This window comes from Sceloporus undulatus, chromosome 5, assembly GCF_019175285.1.
Source record: "Sceloporus undulatus isolate JIND9_A2432 ecotype Alabama chromosome 5, SceUnd_v1.1, whole genome shotgun sequence".
Taxonomy (NCBI): domain Eukaryota; kingdom Metazoa; phylum Chordata; class Lepidosauria; order Squamata; family Phrynosomatidae; genus Sceloporus; species Sceloporus undulatus.
Window position 1 is genome coordinate 6,609,807 of NC_056526.1, and position 18,972 is coordinate 6,628,778.

Sequence of the window (18,972 nt, forward strand, 5' to 3'; positions counted from 1 at the left end):
AACTCCAGATAACCAATCTGTTAGGTCCCAGGCTTAAAAGGTACTTAATCATCTAATTACGTTGAAGGGGTTTTTCATCTTTCCACGCTTGGCTGTTTTCAGGTGCCTCGGCATTTTTCCCCCATCAAAAAAAGAGAAAGAAAGCATGAAAAGGTTTTTTTCCCTTTTTTTCATCTGTCGCCAAAAAAAAAAAAAAAGTGGAAGAAAGAGCAAGGGAAGAAAGGAAGGGGTAAGGAATTAAGAAATAAAAAAATAACCAGGCACATTTGCACACTACGAGCATCTAATGCCAGCTCATTCATGCTCTGGGCCACATAAAAGAAGGACAGCTTCAGATATTAATGCCTCACAAGATTTGGCAGCTCCCACACACTGCGATTCCTGGGAACAGCTGCTGCGTGTTACCAGCCCTTCAAGAGGCCCTTCAAGTTCAAATGCACTGATTTCCTTTGTGTCTTCTTTACCCAAAAGCGCCCGCTTAAGGACTTGAGATCGACCGGCTTGCTTGGGCTCAAGGAGCAGATGCTTCTTGGAGGAATCAGGAATGGTAACAGGTGCAGAAAAACCAGAGCTTGGGAAAGATGATGTGTGTGTGTGTGTGTGTGTGTGTACTGTACACACACACACACACACACACACACACACACACACACAGTGGGCTACAACTCCTAGCCAGCATGGTTGTTGGCAATGATGATGACTTGAGTCAACTGACTCAGATTTAAGTCACTTCAATGACTTGACTTGGACTCAACTCTGCAATAAATGACACACTGACACACTGACAAACTGCACAGTGGGGAGCATCATGGCACTCCGAAAAGCTGCTACTGCTGGGACAAGGGTGTTTTTTTGCTGGTGCTAAAAGGAGCGGCATTTTGCCTTTCCACAGCTGTGAGATTGCATGCCCCTTTGAGGCAAGAGGCCATACTGATGGCAGCAATGCTGCTGGTTGGTTCTTCCACATCAGACGAATTTTTGCCAAGGAGCCAAACTAAATGTGTCAAGCATGTGACAAATGTGGGCAGCAGTCAGTGAGAGGGTGACACATTGGCAGAGGATTTCTCGGAGACAACCGCAGTGACACTGTAGCTAACTCTTAAAGAGCTGGGACTGCACAGAAGAAGGCAATGGTAAACTACTACTGATGCTTTGTGCCTTGAAACCCTATGATAAGGCAGTCCAAAAAGAAAAAAGAGATAGAAGCAACCAACAGATGGCCATCCAGCCTTCAAAGGATAAGACTCCACCACACTCTAAGGGAGCATCTTCCACTGTCAAACAGCTCTTGCTGTCAGGAAGTCCTTCTGAAGGTTTAGGTGCAATTTCTTTCCCTATAGCTTGAATCTATTGCTCTGTGACATAGTCTCTGAAGCACAAGCTTGCTCCATGCTGAACATGACATCCCTTCCAGTGTTTAAACAGGGCGATCATATCACCCTTTAATCTTCTCTTCCCCAGGCTAAACATACCCAGCTCCCTAAGCCACTCATAGAGGATTTTTTCCAGACCTTTCTCCATTTTGGTTGCCCTCTTCTGACAATAAGAGCTGTTTGATAGTGGAAAACACTGCTTTGTATGTGGTGGAGTTTCCTTCTTTGGGAGTTTTTAAATAGAGGCTGGGAATCCATCTACTGGGAGTGCTTTGATTGTGTATTTCTGCATGGCAGGAGGTTGGATTGGATGGCATTTGTTGGCTCTTCCAAATCCAGGATTCTATAAAAGTTGAATTGAGACATTGAGCAGTGCTCATATTCACAGGAAAGGAACACAGACATAGCTACATGTCTGGGCTCATTGCCCAAATGCAAGAGCATGGCCATTGTGCTATGGGACTAATTGCACAATGGCCACCAGAACACTATGGGACTTGGGGAATAGGCATCAGAATGCTGCAGGATTTATGGAATGTAGCGAACACCCATTGCACAACAGGACACCATCAGGACACCTCAATACACATTCTCACAATTCTCTAAAAGCATGGTGTGTCTTTTCAGGAATATAGTTATGGCTGCATCCGTACTGTAGAAATAATCTGGTTTGATACCAGTTTAACTGCCATGGCTTAATGCTATGGAACTGTGGGATCTGTAGCTTGTTGATCAGAGCAGAGCTCTGGTGCCACAACAGTTCACAGATCCAAGAATTCCATAGCATTGAGTCATGACCGTTAAAGTGGTGTCAAACTGGATTATTTCTGCAATGCAGATGCTTCATATGACATTATAAAGTTAAGAATCAAAACATCTGATGCGGGATCTTGATGTCATTTCCACTGTTGCCAACCAAAGCAGCCAGGTCTTGGAAGTAGAGAGACAGTGACGTTCTAGAGCTTTTGCTCACAGCCACCTTACTCCAGTACTAAAAAATAAACAAAGGAAATAAAATGGGTTTTATGGAATGGAATCCCTGACAGACTCTTAACTAGGATGGAGCATCTCCCGGCCTCCAGTAGGCCAATACTCAATTATTCTGTTGTTATCTCCAGACATTTACGCTTTCCATAAATCCCCTTGGCAGCCTGCTCTTTGTCAGTTACCTTTTAAGGTTATGGGCATTTTCTTTCTCTATTATTACTTCTGCTGTGCCAATAAATATGTACGTCATCCATCAAGCTAATGGAGCCATAAACTTTTAGGAAATGCAGATAAAATAGATGGAGCGTTAAAGGATTCTTTGACCGGTTGGAGTCTCTCCTGAGCTGGTTTGATTACACTTGGGAATGGTGTAACTTTGGATGTGGCGCATGGTGGTGGTGGGGGGTCATGAGGTGGGGAGAGGAATAGTGAGACTGGAAAAAATGCAACAAATTTTACACACACACACACACACCAAATCCTTTCTGTGTATCATTGACCTGATTTTGCTTTATGATCTAATAAGAGCTTTTGGGTTTCCCCCTCTCCCTCCCTCCATCGCTCCACCCGCTCTGTGATATAAAATGTAAATATAATTTTATGACCATGGGAATTAGTACTGTAATAACATAAACACCATATGAGTTGTAAATCTGCTGCAATGTGCAATAGAAGGCAGGCTTATTGCTGCCTCTCCTCTCCTCCGCTCAGTACATTAGTTGCCTCTTTCTCGTGTTTTCTTTCCTTCTTTCTTTTGGAAAACAAGCCACAGCCCTTCCATATTTGAAAATAAAAGCTGCAACCTTGCATCAAGGAGGTGGAAGGTAACTGTCAGCTCTTGGAGTTAGGCAATGCCATCTTGTTAGTGAATTGCAATGCCAAATGGGCATACGCATCTGGTCTGCGCATTGCAAAAGGCACATTCATGGGGAATGAGCAATTCCCATCAGTGCACATCCATGTACATTGGGCATCCATGTGCAGGAGCACCATGTTCACAACTCTACTTCCATAACCCCCTCCCCTTTTATCTTTTATTTTATTTTCTTTAAAACTCATCCATATCCATATAAACATACCAGCATAAAACATAAATCATGAAACTATAAACAAACTTGCAAAAAACTTAGAAACCAACAACAAAAACATCACATCAGTAACAAGCAAAACTTTCTAGACCCTTTTTATTTTTTTATTATTTTATTTTATTTTTGCTGTTATCCTGTCATTTTTTATTACTTATCTTGCAGCACTTCTCACGCATCTCCAAATTATATATCTCTGATGTCTTTAGTATCTACCTATCACTATAGCTCAATCTAAGCCAATTACAAATTCATTACCCCATTCATTTTTCAAAGAAGTTATCAATAGGTCATATCTTCAAGAAACATAAAAGAACAGCACAATGCAGCCATCATGTGATAACCTTGGGCAAGTCACACTCTCTCAACCCCCAATGAAGGCACTATCAACCACTCTCTGTTTAAATCTTGCAAAGAAAACCCTAAGAGGAGGTTGCCATAAGTTGGAATTGACTTGAAGTCACATAACAACACAACGATAATTACAATGGCAGAAGCAAAGTCCATGTGAAACATCACCATCTTATGTGAAGTTGAAGGCTTTCATGGGCAGTGTCCATAGCTTTTTTGTGGATTTTTCCGGCTATGAGGCCGTTTTCTAGAAGAGTTTATTCCTAACTTTTGCTTGATGCCAGCCACAGCTGCTGGCAAAACATCAGGAATGAGCTCTTCTAGAACACAGCTCATAGCCCCAAAACCCCATTAAAACAACACCATCTTACTTGTCCACTGGAATTCAAAAGAAAGAGAGCTATCCTGACTTCCCTTGGGTTATAAGGTTATTGCACGTTATACTTTCTAAATCTCAAACCATCCAGAGACTCGAACTCGGGACATAAAAGGCGAGACCCCTCCAGTTCAGTTCTTTTGCTCTTTCTGAGAAATAGCCTATTTAAATTTCAATTAGGAAGTCCATTAGGTCAATCAGATAAAGTCATACATCCTAAGGAGGAATTTGCCTTTTTATGGCCCTCGCCTCTTCAATTATCTATAATGAACTTCCTAACATAGCCTCAAACCTTTTTATATGCTAACGAATCCTTTATGGGGTCCGCTGGAATGGCCTCCTGTTAATGAATTTGAAACAAGTATGATCAGAAAGGTTATGTGGTGCTGGCACGACGGGTGAGGAACCAAGCCAGAGCGCCAAATAGCAGCCAGCAAATATTTTAAGGGGCCAAGTCCTTCAGTTTCTTTGAACTAGGAATGGGACAATCCATCCGAAACAATATGTGTCTTCTCTGGTCTTATATATTTCCTAACTGCCTGGGATGGTTTCTTTTTTCTTTCCCCTCTTCACCTTTTCTGCAGGACTGCCCCCAGCTGCTGCATGTCAACAAGATCTTGGTGCCTGTGGAAGTTGTCAAACCCATCACGCTCAAGGCCAAGAACTTGCCCCAGCCACAGTCAGGCCAGCGAGGTTACGAGTGCATCATCAACATCCAAGGCAATGAGAAGCGGGTGCCAGCCTTGCGGTTCAATAGCTCCAGTGTCCAGTGCCAGAACACTTCCGTGAGTAAGCTCTTGTTGCTGTCAGAAGGGGAAGGGAGGAATGAGGCTGGGGTAGGTAATGTTATGGTTCCAAAAGGAAATTCTATGACACTGATGTGTGTGTGTGTGTGTGTGTGTGTGTGTGTGTGTGTGTGTGTGGCCATGGAGATGTTAGGAGGCATGGCCTCTGGCTTTTTTGGGGTTATTATGCCCTTTGACTTCGGTAAAGGTAGGGATCTCATGAGCTGCTTCACATCAGCTAGCAAAATGTCCTGCGTAGTAGCTTTGTGTTCTGAAGATGTTGAATCTGCCCTGGGTTTCAATGCAGTTAATAAAACAACTGTCCAAGGCGCTGGACTTATGCAGGGTTACCATGGATAGCTCTTTTAAAGTTTGGACTACAGCAGATCTACCATCCCTTTGACCTGGAAGCCACCAGCAGTATGGTTCTTGGGCTGGCTCAGAGGTTGAAGAAAGATGACATAGATACTATTGTTTTCTTAGACACACTACTCATGGTTGTGCAGTTAAATCAGTCCTTATCTCTCCTGTGACACTTCCCTGTGTGTTCACCCATCAGTCTGTTCTGTCCTGTTTCTGCAGTAATCTGTGGAGTTCTTTTGGGGGGGGATGTTCCAAAATGCACTCTGAAAAGATGTCTTTTAAAATACTTCCTCTCAAAATAGTAGTTTATAACCGAGCTGGATACTATTTTGAACCGGAAAGTGTGAAAACTGGTGGAGTGCTTCATTCCAAGCTGTGCATTAGTTTGGGAGATGCAGTTTGGTTCTGTTTGCATTTGAATTCCTGCAAATCCAGTGTTTCAAATATTTACATGGACATGTTAAAACCTAGTTCTCACTTAGGCAGTAAATCTGAGCTCTACTACATGAAAGATGTAGGCCTGCAGGATGGAATGCTTCTCTGTCCCCCAAACATATTCTGTTGCTAACTGTACATTTGTACTAAAGCTCTCTGCACATGTGTTTGGGAACTGGGAAACCTTAGTTTGACAAAATAAAGGGAGTTATTGGAACAGAGTGTGTTCATACAGAATTGTGTATGCAATCTTGTTATGTACTTGTCTGGAAGTATATTTGTCATTGACTCAGTAGTGTAGATACTTTTTTGGCTTGCAAAGTCACCAGGGCTACTGGTTACATGGTGGGAAGCATATAATACTTAGCTGCATGTGCAAAGCAGTGACCAGGACAGATATTAACAATGACACTGGAGGCATGTTAGCTGGGTCTGTGTCATATAAAATGCCATAGGCCAGAGAAAGGCTGTGAGTTTACATGATTCAGACTTAGAGTGCATCTACACCATAGACACAATGCAGTTTGACACCACTTTAACTCCTGCAGCTCCATCCTATGGTATCCTAGGTTCTATAATTTTACATGGTATTTAGCCTTCTCTGCCAAAGAATCTTAGTGCCTCAGAAAGATTCAAATCCTAGGATTCTGTAGGATGCAGTCCCAGGCAGTTAATGTGGTGTCAAACTGCATTATTTCTACAGTGTCTCCTTCCCTCTATAGGTCTGGTGCCACCTGTTAATGTCTGCCGATAAGGCCATGGGTTTATAGAATCGTGGAGTTTGAATGGATCCCAATAGCCTTGTGATCCAACCCTTTGTCAGTGCAGGAATCCACCGCTAAAGCATCCCTGACAAGTACAGCTCCAGTCTCTGCTTAAAAACCTATGTCAGTGGGAAAAACACCAGCTTCTTCTGAGCCAAACATTTCCACATCTGAACAGTTCTTCCCATTAGGGAGAATTTCTTAATGTTAGTTGGGAACTCATACTTTGTTATTTAGACATTACTAGAGATTCTCCTAAGGATGGGGAAAGATTGCTTATAATTTTTATAATTGTCTTATAATTTCCCCTTTTCTTGCATTCAGTTCCCCCCCCCCCCCCCCCCCCCCCCCCAAGCCACAAGTTCTTCTCTATCCTGAATAGGAAGAAACTGAGCAACTTGGGTCAACAGTTCAAAAATAGAATGAAACAATGTTATCTCCTGTAACCCCATGGCAAGTTTGGAGAGGACGATGTTGTACCTGCCTGGCACATAAGTGCTAAAGAATGAGGAGCCTCTGAAAGAAAAAGAGGTGACAACCCTTTTCCAGGACTAAGGCTGCATCTACACTGCAGAAATAATCGAGTTTGACGCTGCTTTAACTGCCATGGGCCAAAGCCATGGAATTCTGGGATTTGTAGGTTTGTGAGCTATTTCACCTTGTCTGCTGCCACAACAAACTAAAGATCCCAGAATCCCATAGCATTGAGCCATGGCAGTTGAAGCGATGTTAGATTGGGTTACTTCTGCAGTGCAGATACAGCCTCACTTGGTTGAATTCATGGGGATTTCACCCCAGACATTTAAGAGTTAAACATTTGAAGCCACGGGCCTGGATGGATGGATGGATTCTCAAGTTCTTTCCAACTGGAATATGAAGAACTTTGTGAATGGGGCTAAATACTTTTCAATAGTGGATTGCAACACAATTCTCACTCATCTTTACCTCTGATGACTCCTCACTGTGCTGACCAGTAGGGATATGATGAACCATCCCTTCTCCTTCACTCACATGAAGACACCTTCTATATGCCTTCTGCATCCAACTATCCTCCCAAGTCCCTTCTTGTCATTCAACAGTAACACCCCCCCCCCAACACACACTCCAAAGAAAAGGACTTGGCTGAAAGATTTTAATTGAATCTGCAAACTTCACTCTTTCTCCCTTTCCTTCTCAAGCCAAGTCATTCTTCAGACAGAAAGGAAGCAGAGGCACATCGCATCATGGCTTCCCTGCCATGAATACTAATTCAAAGCATTTTTTAAAAGAAATTGTAGAGAGGAGGAATAATTCCTGCAGAAGCTGCATAGACTGGATCCTTGCATCATTATTTCCTGCAATCAGCTTCACTCACTGTAGGCATCAATTGGGCATTTCTGTTGCAATCTCTGAACAAGTAAAATGTCAAGATAGGTACAATGTTGTAGCCGGGGGGGGGGGGGTGATAGAAATGCTATTGCTAGCATTTATAGCAATAGCATTTCTATACCACTGATCAGTGAACTCAACACTCTCTAAGCAGTTTATAATCTGTAAGCCAATTGCCCTCAACAAGCTGGGTACTCATTTTACTGACCTATGAAAGGATGGAAGGCTGAGTCAACCGTGGAGCCCTAGGATCGAACTCACAACCTTGTGGCTGCAGGACTGGCATTTAACCACTGCACCACCAGGGGTCCTAAATGTGAGAAAAGCCCACTTGATGACCTAGGGCAAATCACAGCCTCAGAGAAAAGCAATGGCAAATCCCCTTTGAGCAAATCTTGGCCAGAAAACTTTGTGGTAGGTTCTTTTGGGGGGACACCATGAATTGAAAATAACTTGAACGCACATAGTAACTTTTCATTATTTTTTTCTTATTTATTATATTTTCTTACTCTAATTGGCTCACAGTCTATGCAAGTATTTCCCCTTCTGTAATCTATTGTTAACCTATTGTAATCAAGGCTGCATCTACACTGTAGAAATAATGCATTTTGACACCACTTTAATTAACCAGGATCAATGCTACTGGGATTTGTAGTTTTGTGAGGCACCAGCATGGTGTAGTGATTTGAATGTCAGACTACAACTCTGGAGAACAGGGTTCAGTTCCCAGCTTGGTCGTGAAACCCAGTGGGTGACCCTGGGCACATCACATGCTCTCAGCCTCAGGGGAAGGCAACAGCAAATCACCACTGAACAAATATTGCCAAGAAAATCCCATGATAGGTTCACCATAGAGTTGCCATAAGTTGGAAACAACTTGAAGATACACAACAACAACTACAATGAGGCACCATTGCTCTTTAGAAGAGAAGGCTAAAGACCTTATAAAACAACAAATCCCAGGATTCCATAGCATGGAGCTACAGCACTTAAAGTGATGTCAAACGGCATTATTTCTACAGTGCAGATGCATCCCACATCTAAAAATTTAGAATTTTCCAGTAGTTTCTTCTAGCCCTTTTACCTAGAATCCATCTTGCCCCAAAGTTGGATTAACTGCAGAGGATGGCTGTTGCAAATTTAATGGTTATGGCCCCTTCAAGCAGCCATCACTCTCCTCTCCTAGGCTCAGCCTTTGTTCTATATCCAAGTGCTGCCATAGCAACTACATCAAAACAATAAACTATTATTTTAAAAAATATATCGCAAAACAACAATAACAAGTGCGATAAAAAAATAGCAGCAAGGAACAGCAATATAAAAATGAGAGAGAAACAGCAGGAGTAAAACAAATGATCCATTAAATAGCACAAGAGAATAGCTCCAGTCTTTACCTAGAGCGGGAAAGCTAGTAAAATAGGCATTAAGCAGATGTCCTTGGGGAAGGCATCCCATGACTTGTCTGTCTGGGTGAGTGTTGAAAGGGCCCCACCTTCAGTCATCATCTGCCTCACCTCTTAAGGAAGCAGAACTTGGTCTTGGTTTCAGATCATCTTTAAAAACTACAAACTCATAATGAAGACCATGATCACCATGACCATCATCTTGGTCTACTAAGGATCCTGGGTGCCATTGTTACCCGCCATGGAGGACATGTCCTCTGGAGGACACTCCAAAAACCAGTTACTCAGAGGAATTTGTATTTAACTGAAAAGTAGGGGCTGGGGGTATTTCCTGTTACCATGTATGGCTGTGAGAGCTGGATAGTTAAGAAAGTGGATAGAAAGATAATTAATTCATTGGGGATGTGGGGCTGGAGAAGAGTGCTAAGGATGCCACGGACAGCCAAGAAGTCAAACACACTTCTCTCTGGAAGCCAAGATGACTGGACTGAGGCTGTTGTACTTTGGCCACATCATGAGGAGGCACGACTCACTGGAAAAAACAGTAATGCTAGGAAAGGTAAAGGGAAGCAGAGCAAGAGGAAGGCCACATGCTAGATGGATGGAGGTATATTAAGGAGGTCATGGGTCTGAATTTGCAGGACCTGAGCAGAGCAGCGGAGTATAGGGAGTCTTGGAGATGTTTCATCTATAGAGTCACCATAGGTCAAGATCGATTCGAGGGTGGATAACAACAACAACGAAGGGGCTGGGGGTAGACAGTCCACTGGATCTTTTACCAGCATAATGTGAATGGGCCCTTTCCCCAGCTCTGTTCTTAGCACTATTTTTCAGAACATATGGGAGTGGTGGTGTATCCAAAGAAACCTTTCCACGATTGCTTTGAATAGAAAACAGTGAAGGCAATGCTCTCACTCTGGAGTTCCACCCATAGCCCCAAGGACTGGAGGTCTCCCCTGAGATCTGGGGGCCCTATTTACATCAGCTGTAATCCCCCTCCTCCTGTAAGTAAAGCAAGAGCCTTCTGGTCACTCTGATGCTGCAAGGAGCTTTTGGATTCTCCGTTAAAATCGGTTGCATTGCTATGTGCGCCTGCCGAGGCAGCAATCAGTCCCCCGGTGTGATAATAATATATATTACCTACCACCTTTTCCTCCTCCAAGTGTGATATGGAGTGTGAGCTAATTAATCCTGCCAGGTAGAGGATGTGTTACTAAATAACTCACTAGGGCTTCATCTCGGGGACTCTGCCCCCATCCAAAGCAAACCCCAGGTGGCAGGTAGTGCAGGGACTGGAATCTGAGACAGGACTGGAATGGAAGCAACACAGCAAATGAATGAGATAATGTAGTACATTGGATTATTTTGAGGTGAAGAGTGGGATATAGAACAAGATCTGAAAACCATGCCCTATGAAGAGTGGCTTAGGAAACTGGGTATGTTCAGCCTGGAAAAGAGGAGGTTAAAGGGTGACATGATAGCCATGTTTAAATATTTGAAGGGATGTCATGCTGAGGATGGAGCAAGCTAGTTTTCTGTTATGCCAGAGACTAGGACATGGAGCAATGGATTCAGGCTACAGGAAAAAGTGCTTTTATTATGTTTTCCTGCATGGCAGAATGGAGTTTGACTGGAAGACCCTTGGAATGTCTTCCAACTGTATGATTCTATGGTTCTGTAGTTGTTGTGGGTCTTCAAGCCATTTTCGACTTAAGGTGGCCCTAAGGTGAACCTATCATGGGGTTTTCTTCGCAAATTTCTTCAGAGAGAATTTGCCATTGAGACTGAGAGAGTGTGACATGTCCATGGAGTTGGGCTGAATGACCCTTGGGGTGTCTTCCAACTATATGATTCTATGATTCTGTTGTTGTTGTGGGCCTTCAGGACATTTCCGATTTAAGGTGACCCTAAGGTGAAGCTATCATGGGGTTTTCTTGGTAAGTTTCTTCAGAGGGAGTTTGCCATTGAGGCTGAGAGAGTGTGACATACCCAAGACCACCCAATGGGTTTACATGTCTGAGCCAGGATTCAAACCTTCGTCTCCAAAGTCATAGTCTGAAGCCCAAACCACTGCACCACTCTGGTTCTTAGATTCTATAAATAAATAGATGAAAAGAAGTCAGTTGGGAACATTCTGGCCTGGTTTGCTTGTTCAGGGCCCCAGGACTTGAGCCTATATCTTTATGTCCTCCAGCTGAAAGGGAACCTATGGGGGTATATGAATCTCTATAGCTGGGCAGAAGTGTAGCTGTGGGGAGGTGGCAAAGGCATTGCCTACCAAATAGGAATTCTGCACCCCTCTTTAGGCAGGCACTAGAGTTCTCAAAAAGAATTTTAAGTACCTCCCTAAACTATGAATCCCAGGATATCTTAGGATACAGCCATGACGATTATAATGGTATAGAATTGAGATACGTTTGTAATATAGATAACCTACAGAGCATAGTCCAATGTTGAAAAGGGATCTTTTCAAAGAAAGCAATGAAGAATTGCAGCAATTTTCTTCTCACTGCAAGAAAGTCTTCAAATATTATGTAGTTTTTGAAACCTTTTAGCAATTTTGGGTGGACTCTGCAATATTTGCATGTGTGTGTTGTGCAGTGAACAGCATTTTTCTGTGCAGGAAGCAGCATTTCCCTTGCAAAAAATGATATTTCTAAGCAGAAATACTATTTCCAGCACAGAAGAAACTGTTTTCAGTGCAAAGCAACCTCATTGAAATTTTGCACAGAGTCCTGAAGTGTGAAGATTGTTGCTAGTCCAAGACTCTTTCCATTACAGTTTCATGACATACACAAACACTTTTGGGACCTTTTTCAAATGATTTCAAAGATTCTTTCCATCTCTAATGGTGGAATGTTTGCTTTACCCCACTCCAATTTGGGAGACATTCAAGTGGAAGCAGGGCTTGTTGTTTTGAATGCAGAGCCGTCTTTACCATGCATTTCCTGACAAGAATTAAATACTAGATAGGTACTTTATTGTCTTAGTTTAGAAAGCCTTGACAGAATGTATATGCCATCATTAAGCAATACAATAAACAATGAAAAGCAAGTCTTTTGGAAAAGCAATAGATAATAATTCCATTGCTACAGCCTTCCAGTCATGCATTTAAACTATGTCTTTGTGCCAATCCATATGTTCAGAGCCCAAGAAAAGTTTGTTGTTGATGTTTTGTTATGTTTGTTGGTGTCCCACTTTCCCCAAAAAATTGGGATTCAAAGCGGCTCACAATTTAAGTGAAAAATACAGTTAAAATGTACAAAAAGTGAATATTAAATATAGAATTAAACTATTTGCAATATGAAAACAATTCACCCTCAAGTCAAAAGGCTAAAGTGCAATTAAATAGATAAAAAGCTCTTAAAAACCGTTCAGTTCAAACAGTACAACACCCAGCCCATTCTTTAAAGGCTTTCTATTTTAAAATAAAATTGAAATGTCTTAGCGTGCATTGAATGAAATACAGTCTGCCAAATAGCCTGGACCTCAGCCATATAGGGCTTTCTAAGTCATAACCAGCGCTTTTCATTGTTGATGGAAACAAACTGATAGTTTTCTCAGATTTGGTGGCACCTGCAGGAGACAGCATTAGACAAAGCTAACACTTCTGTTGCTGTGTGCCTTCACATCATTTCCAGCTTATGGAAACCCTAAGGCAACCCTATCACAGGGTTTTCTGGGCAGGTTTCTTCAGAGGAGATTTTCTGTCGCCATCCTCTGAGGCTGAGAGAATGTGACTTGCCCAGGACCATCCAGTTGGTTTCATGGTTGAGTGTGTGGATTCAGACCTTGTTCTCCAAAGTCATAGTCCAATGTTCAAACCACTACAACACTCTCTACATTTCTACTTAGAAGCAAACACCCACTGCATCACTGCATGGTGATGCTGGGAAGTGGGATGCTGTAGTTTGGTGTGACCCTAACCCTAACCTAAACCCTTCCACCAATGAGTGCTATGTGATGAGGAGAAGCAAGGGTCTCTGACGGATCCTGTCACAATCCTTTGTCACCCCATTGCTTATGGTGGGATTGGGGTTGGTCACATCATCCTGCAGTGCTCCACTCACCAGTGCTCAGTGCAACTAGTTGGCTTTTAAAGTGGGTTTTAGGGACTGGATCTGGAGAGAGAGCATTGCTATGATATTGTACCCAGGACAATATCATACCTAGGAAGGACCTAGGGGGGTGCAGGACCAGGTGATACCCAAAGTGGGGTGACACCACTTCTCCCCAAACATCTGCCTTTCAGCGGAAATGGGTCATGGCATTTGCCTGCATCACTTTAAAACATGAGAGCTCAGTGGAAGAGATGGGGTGAATGGAGCAAGGCTCAGTGGGAGAAGAAAGGAGAGGCCCCAGAGGTTTTTTCTAAATCAATTTTTAAATTAAATTTTTACATTTTAAAAATTATTTAAAATTTTTCTTTAAAAGCATAACATCTTAGCAATTTTTCTCTTTAATCGCATGAAACTATGTAAATGCAAATACCTTTAGGTCATGCTTAAGATGTTGTAATTTAAAGGCTTTTATGTCACAACTGTTGTCATTACAGTGATATACAGTGGACCATTGGTATCCGCTGGGGTTTGGTTCCAGGATCCTCCATGGATACCAAAATCTGTGGGTGCTCAAGCTTCATTAAATACAGTGATATAGTAAATTGATTCCTCTTACATCAAATGTCAAAATCATGGTTTGCTTTTGGGAATTTATATATTTTTATATATTTTATATTATATTGTAATACATTATATATACATTTTCAAACAATGGATGGTTGAATCCTTGGATAAAGAATCTGAGGATACAGAAGGCCAACTGTACAGGAATTATGATTTAAGAGTAACATTAGTAAAGAAAACCTTCCAAAGGATTCTGTATGGCATAGTATGGGAGGAGGTCAACGGTGGTAGTGATAGATACCATGAGTTACTTCACGGGTGACACCAACCGTAGTGATGCCACTCATTGTACCTACACCTCTGTTGCAAGTACTCAGCCGCTGACTATAAAATAATAATAATAATAATTTTATTTATATCCCGCCCCTTTGAGGTCAATAAAAACAAGAGGATAGGTTTATCTGAACAATTAATGCAGTCCCAAATTTGAACAGAAGGCAGTCCTTAAGCTTCCTACTGCTGCTTTTGCACACACATTCCCAGCCTTCCTTATTCATAATGTGAATGATACAGCATGGCACATATGGTTTTTGGAAGGCCACTGCTCATAAATTAAACTGGAAGGGTCCTGATATCTGGCACAATGAGATGAGCAACAGCCAAATTGTCAGCAATTTGGGGGGATGTGCAGAGGAATAGCTTGGCGCCATGCATAACCGAAATCTCTTCTTCTTTTTTAAAAAAGGAGAACAAAAAGAACAAGGCTACTTGCTCACTTCCAAATCCAAGAGAATGCTTAATTAAGCCTCGTCTCAGCGCTATTTGGTCCAGGACCAAGTGCAATTAAGACGCCATTCTCTCTGTATTTAAATGGCAGTAAAAGTACAGACCCAGAACGGCATGCAAACATTGGCAGGCTAAATAAAGAACTGGAACATCGCAACCTCATGAAAAGTCCATTTATTTATTTGATGATTAATGTCCTAAACATACCACATCTGAAATCCTATTGGTGATCCCAGCTTGTGTAGAATACTTGGCTCAAGAGTTGGTTGTTGAGTCAACAGTTATGCAATTTCCCAGGGACATCACTAGGGCTGTGTGGGGAGTGTGGGCCACACCAGGTGATACCTTAAGGGGGGGACACCACTGATTCCCAAATGTCTGCTCATTGGCAGAAATGGGTTATGGCATTTGCCCATAGCCCTTTAAAATCCCAGAGCTGAGCAGAAGAGAAGGAATGAGTGAAGTGAGGGTCAGTGGTTGGAGAAAAGAGAAGCATTAGTTTTTAAGACGTTTTTTTAAAACTCTTTTAAAACTGTCTTTAAAACTTTACATCTTACCAAATTCAGATCACACAAAGCTATGTAAATCTAAATACATTTAGGCTGCGCTTATGATACTGTGATTTAAAGGTATAAATTTAATTTTGCTAGTTGCTTATGTTGCTGTTCCAACTCATGATATGTGGGAATTACAATTTATGAGTAATTTTAGTTTTAAAAAAATTACTATAGATTCTGTATGGTGTGGTGCGGGAGGAGGTCAGTGTGAGAGTTGACACCATGAGTTACTGCGTCAGATGATACCAGTCCTAATGATGCCGATGCCAATGCCCTTGATTCAATGAGTATGCTGTCATTGGAACTACCAACTGGATCCAGGTTCATGTCACTTTTCAGCAAGGTTGGCACATTCAAGTTGTGAACAAGTTTTGCATGCTTGGACAGTGGTGCAGTGGACACTTTGCAGGGCAAACAAGCATCGTAACAGTCCTCATTGCCATCCCCACCCCCAAAGGAAAAAAAAAGGCAGCTGAATACATCCATATCTGCAAACTGTTTCTAGTTTGGGTTGCCATGATTCAGGGCCCTGGCGGCTATTCTTCCCTGAGTCTCCAGGCAGGAAGACACATAAAAGCACTGAGGTAGAAAGTGACAGAGCTGGTTTTAACACCAGAGAAGGAAAAAGGAAAAAGAGAACAGCCAAAAATTGTATTCAAATTACCTTTGTTGGGGTAAATTCATTTGGAGAAAAACATTCATGCTTTTCTTGCAAAGAAAATTTGCATTTATTGTTTTTTAATAGAAACACACACACACACAAGGAACAAGGTTTTCATGGCCAAGCAGGGATTTGAACCCTAATCTCCAGAGTCATAGTCAAATCAGACTATTACTGTATCCTGGCTCTCATTCATAGGGTCCCCTTAAGTCAAAACTGACTTGACAAGCAAGTAACAGCAACAACAGCAATAACATTTTTGTGTGAGAGAGAGAGAGAAAAAAAAAGACTGGGTGTGTATCTTGCCCTTTCGAATGAAGAACTGAGAGCATCTAACAGGTTTTAAGAGTGCTGCCTGCTGAGGCAGACTTTTACAAAACAAAGAAAGGATTTTGCAGTTGTTAGTGACATAATTTGAAGTAGGCTTTTGTAGCTTTTCTTTCATATGGTACTGAATTTTACATTTATTGGCCAGAAAGCCTGTGGGTTAATCTCAACTGGATTAGACTCCTTGAATCTAGTTTTGAATGGTGAGTCAACCCATGGGCAAATCTCCTTGATTCAATCAGTTCACTGTAGTTGGGATTAACAAAAGGATTCAGGCTACTATTACATATTAATACTTTTGTATCCATTTGAGTGTTGTGGCCGATTAATAGGTCAGATTCTCACATGCTGTTTGAACTTGATCTCAGTATTCGGTTCCACTGCCAGCAACTCTAAAAAAAGAAGGACACAGTTGTATTTAATAAATGTATTATGGGCAAAATAGTTACCCTTCTCAATGCTGCACAAAATGTACACATTTGTTGTTGTTAACTGCCATCAAAGTGACTTTGATCTATGCAAACTCTAGGAATGAGAAACCTCTAAGCCACCCTCTTATCAACAGCTCTGCTCAGGTCTTGCAAACTCAGGGCTGTGGTTTCTTTGGTTGAGTCTATCCACCTGGCATGTGATCTTCCTCTTTTCCAATTGCCTCCCACCTCGCCAAGCATTATTGTGAGACTTTCTAGTGAAGACTTCCTAGTCTTCTCATGACATGGCTAAGGTATGACAGTTTCCATTTAGCAATCTTGGCTTCTAAGAAGCGTTCTGGCTTGATTTTCTCTTGGACTCATTTATTTGTCTTTTTGGCAGTCCATAGTATCAACAGAACTCTCCTCCAGCATCACGTTTCCAAAGAGTTGGTTATCTTCCTATGGCCTTTCTTCACTGTCTAGCTTTCATAACCATACATAGAAACAATAGCAAGTACAATCCTGACTTCAGCATTCAATGATGAAATTGAATGATATGCTGTATATACTCATGTGTAAGTCTAGAAAGTTTAGTCGAAAAAGTGACCCGAAAAGCCTGAGTTGACTTATCCATGGGTCAATGTAAGTACTGTACTTTAACTCTTATTTTAAAAAAGAAAGCATGGTGAAAGGCAAGAGTGTAATCTGTCCTGGAAACACTCAACCCCCGACTTCTACTCTCTCATCCATCTAACCTTTAGGGTGAGCACCAACAGTTATGCCTGCTGGAATTTTGTAAATTATTCAGCATCTGTTTCCTTTGCTTCATTTCTACATCCTTTGTTACATGCCCCTAGGTTTTACCCTTGGCTTATCCACGGGTCATATCGAAATCCATAATTTTGGCTCCCAAACCAGCCTTTGACTTATACATGAAGTCAACTTAAAGTTGAGTATATACGGCAGCTTGAATATATATTCTTTGTTTCCAGCACAATGGAACAGGTTTGCTTTCTGACCTCTTGGAAGTTTCAAAGCATTCCTTTGGATACCTAAGACATTATTCCAGCTCACATGTTCCTGTACTGCTCCATGCCTGCGCCCCAGCATTTCAGCACAGAAAACAACTGCTTGTTGCCTGCTAGACAGATGTAATTCTTTTAATTAAGAGCACTGGTGGTAATAAAATCCCCATAGGATCTGTGCAGGATTCATAGCCTTAAGCTCAGCTTGGGTTTATACAGGAGGGCATGATGCAGTCAAGGGGAACTGATGTTAAATCAAGTCGGAAGACATATGGACTCAGTTAAAGACCAGTCCCTTTCCTCTCCTCCTCACATCATACTTCTGCCTTAGGTTAATTACTCATCACTCGGCCTTGTAACATATTTTCCCCCCAGCTGCTACCTTTGAGACTCTTTCTTTCAGTCCAGGAGCAGGGAGAGAGGGAGAATGGATGGCATAAGAAACCAGCTCCACATTCTCCAGCTGCCTTTCACAGAGATTTATAAGCCTTAGCACCTTTCTGACCCTGGAATATATTTGAAACTCACCTCACTCTTTCCTCTGGGGTAAAATTCAGAGACGTAGCCATGGTAGTCTGGAATATCACTGTGCAAAGGGATCTTGTAGCACCTTTGAGGCTAACTGAGCAAAAGACGCTGTAGCATAAGCTTTCATAAACCTGGGATAAACTTGGATAAAACTGTTCCAAATACATCTGCATCAACTTCATATTAATTCAAGTGCTTGCATGTGTTAGCAACCAAACTCCCAGAGATGTGCATAGATGTGATTCCAATAAAAACATAGAGTGAACAACAAAACCAGAATGCATGAGTGAGATTATTTGGATAGTTGTGCTAAAAAAACAATAGCAACTGAATAACGCCTTGTTCTACCTCCTCAGTTCACTTCATGCATCTGAGGAAATAGATCCAGTCTAGGAAAGTTTGTGCTACAATGTCTTTTACTCAATTAGTCTCAAAGGTGCTACAAGATCCCCATTGCACCTTCCTCTGTTAGCCTCCCATATTCACATCTGGACTGTAGCCTCCTTGAAGCAGGGGCCAATGCTTTTATTGAAATAAATGCCAAAATGTAAATTGATGATGCACTGGAATATTTATATGTCACGACATTTTTCCATCAGAGTAGCTTGGAAATTTGCTTTTTGGGTTGGGGCTACAATGCTCTTGGAGTTTCTGGAATTTATAATGAAAAGAACTTCCCTAAGCTTAGACAGAAGAAAGAAAGAAAGAAAGAAAGAAAGAAAGCTCCAAGTGTTTATAGAAAAATCTTCACAAAACAGTC

The 18,972-nt window shown here is 41.8% G+C and overlaps 1 protein-coding gene across 2 annotated transcripts in view; it reads left to right on the forward strand.

Moving 5' to 3' along the window:
* Window positions 1-18,972, forward strand: part of PLXNA4 (plexin A4) — a 611,693-nt gene that overhangs the window by 481,306 nt on the left and 111,415 nt on the right. For both annotated transcript variants that reach the window (XM_042470005.1, XM_042470006.1), the window contains exon 10: window positions 4,757-4,957. In XM_042470005.1, coding sequence (XP_042325939.1) covers window positions 4,757-4,957 — 201 coding nt within the window. The remainder of the gene's footprint in view (window positions 1-4,756; window positions 4,958-18,972) is intronic.